The sequence below is a fragment of the Phyllopteryx taeniolatus genome, chromosome 3 (genome assembly GCF_024500385.1).
Source record: "Phyllopteryx taeniolatus isolate TA_2022b chromosome 3, UOR_Ptae_1.2, whole genome shotgun sequence".
In the NCBI taxonomy this organism is placed as follows: Eukaryota; Metazoa; Chordata; class Actinopteri; order Syngnathiformes; family Syngnathidae; genus Phyllopteryx; species Phyllopteryx taeniolatus.
Genome location: NC_084504.1, coordinates 33,326,296 through 33,332,830, shown reverse-complemented (window position 1 = coordinate 33,332,830; position 6,535 = coordinate 33,326,296). Strand labels below are relative to the sequence as shown.

The following is a 6,535-nucleotide window of genomic DNA, read 5'->3' as shown; positions in this document are numbered from 1 at the left end:
CGACAAACCGAACTAACTTCCTCTGCATTCGATTTGGTTCGGGGCTCGAGTGGACAGTACCATTTACAAGGAGGTTCTGCTCGTTGTCTATTTTGTGGGAAGAAACAGAGCATCGTTCCGAAGCACGGCGCTCACACAAGCAAGCGAGTCGCCGTCCGTCCGTCCGTCCGCCCGCTAGCACACGGTACGGACCGGAAGAAGCGGCAAGCTGCGCTCTTTGCAAAAAGCCTGTAAGGTACGCTGGCAACACCACAAATCCATATCGACCCACGCGAAAGAAAACGGCGACCTCCAGAAACGGAGAGAGGAGAAAAGTCCCCCCCCCCCCGGCCTCGCTGCCAGAACCCCAATGCGCAGGCAGAGGTCATCGGCAGAGGTCATCGGCGGAAGCTTTTCAGCATCCCACAGATTATCCGGGTGTTGGAAGTCATATTTTACCATCCATTTATTTTCTGAGCCGCTTATCCTCACAAGGGTCGCAGGAGTCATCGGGCAGGAGGCGGGGTACACCCTGAACTGGTCGCCAGCCAATCGCAGGGCACATGGAAACAAACAACAAGTCGCACTCACATTCACATTCACACCTACGGCCAATTGAGAGTCTTCAATGAACCTAGCACGCATGTTTTGGGATGTGGGAGGAAACCGCAGTGCCCGGAGAAAAGCCACGCGGGCACGCGGAGAACATGCATGCAAAGTCCACACAGGCCGGGCCGGGGATTGAATCCCGGTCCTCAGAACTGTGGGGCAGATGCGCTAACCGGTCGCCCGACGTGCCGCCTCATATTTTACCATCAGTTAATATTCCTTTTCAAATTTCAACGGCCCACTTTCGCGAACTCAGAAAGGAACAATCGTGCAATTTGCTGTACATTCAAATGAATACAAACAAATACTGTATACTGAATTTAACATGGCTCATCAGCCATTGAATATTACCAACCTAACACAAGGGATATGTTTTTTAAGTTTTGGACAGGAGTATTTTCAGTCATCACTTTGTGTACTTTGTTGATTTAAGATGGTTACAAATGTGTTTCATTTGTTCCTGTTCTATTGATTCTGGGAAAGAGTTCTGATAAAAATGTTCTATTTACCAATAAACTTGGGACTAATTCTTTTCTGGGTTTTAAATATTTACTAAGAAAAAATGAAACATCACCAAAATACTTCAAGGTCATGAACAATTGATATTTGGCAGCGGAGTTTAGTTTTTGAAAAGTATCGGAAGCGGCGATACTGGCTCCTTATTCGATACCAAAATATGCAGTATCACGCACCACTAGTGGCTAACGACGGGCACGGCCGTTCTTTTGCGTGGACGGAATCCTTCCGCTCATCCGTCCATCCATCTTCTGTAGCGCTTCTCCTCACGCGGGTCGCGGGCGTGCCGGAGCCTATCGCAGCTATCTTCGGGCGACAGGCCTGAACTGGTCGCAGTTCTTTAAAAAGATCGGTTCACCGCATCGTTCAGTTCTTTTTCCCAAAATCATTCAAGTGCTTCCTCATTCTGATACGCTGACACGCTAACATGTTTTGGGAACGCGTGAAGTCCGCACACAGATCGGAACCCGGAACCCGAGAACCGGCACGGCGACCGGCTCCTCCTCACGGACCGGCCGGCCTAAACGAAGGCCGTAGGTCGCTTTGGGGGTCATGTGCGAAATGCTTGAACTCTGACCCCCGGGGTCACGCAGACGGCATCCTGAGGAACCGCCCGTCGCCCCCCGCTGGCCGCTCAGCGCGATGACGAAGCGTTTTCTGCCGCTACGTGGACAGCAAATGGATGTGGAAATGATGCGTCACGCCCAGCTGGCCCCACGATACTTCTTACATACTTTTAGATAGTACTTGAATACTTTTGAAACATTGAAATGAATGCAAATACAATTCACATTGCTTGTGTTGAATACCCTCCCAACATGGCCACTGTTCACACATTCGCACTACACTTGGCATGTCAATCATCTCATTGTGCGTGTGCGCCTTGAGTCGATAGCAATCAAGAATGTGTGTGTACGAGACTATGAGATGACGTCATCGTGCGTGGTACGTGTGTGTGCACGTCTTAGTGTGTTTTTGTGCATAGTAGTGTTCGTTTGTGTACGTGTGCACATGTGAGTGTGTCTGTGTGCGTGTGGAGCTCCTTCTGACCTTCTCTGTACTTCTCCATCGACATCCTCAAGGCACAAAATGCATCTGTGGTCCTCTTTCTAGGCATGAAACCAGACTGTTGCTCGCAAATACTCACTTCTGTCCCGAGTCCAGCCTCCACTCGTCTTTCCCATAACTTCATTGTGTGGCTCATCCACTTTATTCCTCTATAGTTGCCACAGCTCTGCACATCACCCTTGTTCTTAAAAATGGACACCAGCACACCTTTCCTCCATTCCTCAGGCATCCTTTCACGCACAAGAATTCTGTTGAACAAGCTGGTCAAAACCTCCACAGCCCCCTCTCCTCGATGCTCGCGTACCTCCACAGGAATGTCATCGGGACCAACTGCCTTTCCATGTTTCATCCTCTTTAATGCCTTTCTAACTTCCCCCTTACTAATCATTGCCACTTTCTGGTCCAGCACACGCTCCTCTACTCTTCCTTCTCTCTCATTTCCCTCATTCATCAACTCCTCAAAGTATTCTTTCCATCTGTCCAGCACACTACTGGCACCAGTCAAAACGTTTCCATCTCTATCCTTAATCACCCTAACCCGCTGCACATCCTTCCCATCTCTATCCCTCTGTCTGGCCAGCCTGTAGAGATCCTTTTCTCCTTCTTGAGTGTCCAACCTGGCATACATGTCGTCATATGCCTCGTTTGGCCTTTGTCACCTCTATCTTCGCCCTACGTCGCATCTCAATGTCCCCCTTCTTCTTAGCTAACCTTTTTCCTTGTATGATTTCCTGCACTGTGAGGTTCCACCACCAAGTCTCCTCCTCTCCTTTCCTACCAGAAGATACACCAAGTACCCTCCTGCCTGCCTCTCTGATCACCTCGGCCGCAGCGGTCCAGTCTTCTGGAAGCTCCTCCCGTCCGCCGAGAGCCTGTCTCACCTCTTCCCGAAAAGCCGCACGACGCTCGTCCTGTCTCAGCTTCCGCCACGTGGTTCTCTTCTCTGCCTTTGTCTTCCTAATCTTCTTCATCTGTCCCTCCGAGTTCCTTTCCTGGATGCCGTACATCACTTCTTTTTCCATCACTTCTTCATCACCCCCGTTTCCTCCAGCAAACATGTCCATTCCAATCTGCACCAATCACGACTCTCTCTCTGTCTGTCTGGGATGCTCCGAACGACTTCGTCTTCCTCCTTCCACAATTTCTCTTTCACCTCTCGGTCGCATCCTACCCGTGAGGCGTAGCCGCTAATCACATTATACGCAACACCCTCAATTTCAACTTTCAGCCTCAGACTCCACCATGGTCAAATCATTTGAACCCTGCCCCTAAACTTCTCGCCTTACTGCCTTTCCACCCGGTCTCCTGGACACACAAAATATCGAGCTTTCTCCTAATCATCGTGTCAAGCAACTCCCGAGATTTTCCTGTCGCAGTCCCAACATTCAAAGTCCCCCCCATTCAGTTCTAGGCTCTGTGCTTTCCTCTTCTCTTTCTGCCGAAGGACCCGCTTTCCACCTCTTCTTCTTCTTCGACTTCGACCCACAGCAGCTGAATTTCTGACGTCGTTCAGCCGGGCCGCGGCCGATCCAGTATGGAATTCTTTGGATGAACGCTCATATTTGTTTGGCAAAGTTTGAAGCCGGACGCCCTTCCCGACGCGACCCTCGGCATTTATCCGGGCTTGGGGCGCCCTCAGGGCCGCATTGTTCCTCAATTTGAAACGTCGTCTTGTTTTTCAACAAAGGCATGGAAATCTATATTTATTTCCAATATATCAATTCATGGAAAAAAAATAATGGACAGATTATTTGATGAGTAAAATGATTCTTAGCTGCAGCCCAAATTTGAAATGGAATCTAGAAGATTGAAATAGAAAATCAGGACTAATGTGCCAAAGAAATGTTTGAATGGACCTCAATTGAAACGGACCTGCGGAAAAGGAAAAGGAAAACATTGTTGACAGCGACTTCTCTCGAGCTCCCAAGTTCAACAAATCACCATGCAAAGTTTGAACACAGGGTTTTTGGCTGCTGTTGAGGGGTTAATTCTGAGGGGCTTTGAACGCACCGTTCCGCACATTGCGGGGCAAACGGGGAAGAGAGAGCGAGCCTCGAGCTGAGCTGATTTCAAAGTCCTGAACGTAGTTCAGCGTGCGCCACTTTGATTTGATTGCTTAGAAGAAGCAATCAAATCATTCTTATTTCAATAGAATTCTACTGAAGATGAATTTCCCAAATCCTTCGAACATTTGTGTGTTTTTTCGCACAGCAGCTTCCTTTTGCACGACGATGCTGAACTGTTTTCACGAGCGCCCCATCTCGTCGACCGCTGGCTGCGGCGCGATAAAGAATTTGAACGGCCGGTGCGTTTCTACCACGGTCGGGGTAGCGAGCCCGACATCTGGGATTCCCAAAAGCGTAGTTACATCCTTAGCCTTCGTTTAGTTACCGCCGCGAAGGTTGCGGTCGTTACGGGGTTACTATCGGGCGAGGCGAAGATATTTGTTTTAGCGAGAAGTCTTTGTCCTGATCACACTTACAAAGGCGAAGAAAAGCAGATCAGCGCCGGTCTCGACGGACCAGTTCGAGATGCGGTCTGGAGACCGGTCTCGGCTGCGAGGACACTATTGTCGGAAGGACGTCGTCTTTAAAGAAAGCGTCGAGATGTGTGGCGTACGTCAAGAAATCTTTATTGAATGAAGCAAAACCAGAAGGAGAACTTGGCGGCTCCCCTCTCGGAAAATAAATACAAGATCTTTTTCTTCTCGGGTTCCTGTCAAAGCTCAAGTCTCCTTTGGCACTCACGCTGGCCACAAAACCATCTCCGGCCGCGCAGCGCTGCTAACAATGCTAACGAATAAGAAGAAGTCTCCGGCCGGCTTCTTGGCTTTCATCTTTGATCAAAGCAAACTTTTTGGGGTTTCCTCTTTTTGGTTTTGTGCGCCCGACGCTCGTTCTTAAAAGTGTGAACCGATAAAATGAACGTGTGACGGAGACTTTTGCAAAGGGCAAAAGAAAGTCGAATCTGCCCAGAAATCAGTGTTGTCACTGGCGGCCTGTCGGAGGCGTTGCGGGGCAGGAAGATCCTGTCAAACAATCAAAGTCACTTCCAATTAGCAAACTCAGAAAAGAAAAATCAACGTTTGGAGTCTTGCACTTTTGGTGTGTGTGTGTGTGTGTGTGTGTGTGTGTGTGTGCGCGCGCGCGGGTCAAAAGGTTAGGGTTCGTTCCATCTGCTGCAGGGTCAGCTCATGAGGGATCTACTGCTGGTCCTGGAAGGCGTCCAGACCGAAAGCTTGGTCCAGGAAACGCCGAAGCTCCAGAAGGTGAGTGTTCTTGTTGCCCGTGGCCGGCGCCGCGGCGGGGCCGCGACCGGCGTACCTGACAGAGACGAAATGGGGAGAGAGAAGGTTAGATTTATATATCCACAGGGAGAGATGGAAAATGGGAAGAAAGGGGGCGGGGCAAAATGAGAGCGAACAGTGAAGAGACAGGAAATAAGAGAGAGAACGAGAGCGCGCCCACCAGACGGGTTTGGCCCTCTGGATGGTGGTCCTGATGCGAGGCTTGACGTAGTCGTAGTAACCCTGGTTCTTGTGCTCCTCCTGGCACCACACCACGTCGGCGTTGGCGAATCGCTCAGACTCCGCCTTCACTCGGTCGAACGGGAACGGCGACAACTGCGCGCACGCCGACAGGACACGCACACGCACACGGACTCATTCCACGCTCCCCAATTGTTTCCCAACACTTTGGATTTGATACGGCGGACCTGGATAGTTCCGCTAAAAGTCTCTCGGGCGTGAAAGACGAAGGATCGCAAACGCAACCATTCATCATTCCCGACTCCCCAATGGATATCGACTGTACGGTGGACTCTTGGGCAGAAAGGATTCATGGGAAATGTTGAAAGCGCTTGTAAAAAGAAAAAGACTGTCTGACATGAAATCAGACCAAAAAAAACGGTTTCCTGTTTGACGTCGATTAGATGACCAAAATGATTTGGAGTCACGAGAGGAGGATTGAGACCATTTTCATGACTTTCTCCCAAGTCCGAAGTTTACAGTCACTCATATTACTACGCCATGACAATCCAATTTGGGAAAACTCCGGACGATGACGTCACGTCATCGGGAGCGTCTGATGGGTTCGCTGACAACATTTGACTTCATTAGAGACACGCGGCTTCTTTCTGAAAAGACCTTGCCAAGACGCCGGCCGAAGCGAGTACCGAACCTACAGCGGCTCGAAGGCCGAGCTGCCCTTTCTCCAAAGGAATCCATCCGATGGAAAATGTACGGGCAGAGCTAAAAAGGCACGTGCGAGCAAGGCGGCCCACAAACTTGGCTCAGTTGCACCAGTTCTGTCAGTTCCTGCCAACACCCGAGTCAGACGGTTTCAAGGCAAATGGGTACCGACTA

At 50.0% G+C, this 6,535-nt stretch overlaps 1 protein-coding gene across 5 annotated transcripts in view; it reads right to left on the bottom strand.

The window, feature by feature from the left end:
• Positions 1 to 4,781: 4,781 nt before the first annotated feature.
• ogdha (oxoglutarate dehydrogenase a) overlaps positions 4,782 to 6,535 on the bottom strand; it is a 34,517-nt gene continuing 32,763 nt past the window's right edge. For all 5 annotated transcript variants that reach the window (XM_061768830.1, XM_061768829.1, XM_061768832.1 and 2 more), the window contains 2 exons: positions 5,640 to 5,794; positions 4,782 to 5,495 (listed from right to left, as the gene is read on the bottom strand). In XM_061768830.1, coding sequence (XP_061624814.1) covers positions 5,375 to 5,495; positions 5,640 to 5,794 — 276 coding nt within the window. In that variant the 3' untranslated portion in view covers positions 4,782 to 5,374. The remainder of the gene's footprint in view (positions 5,496 to 5,639; positions 5,795 to 6,535) is intronic.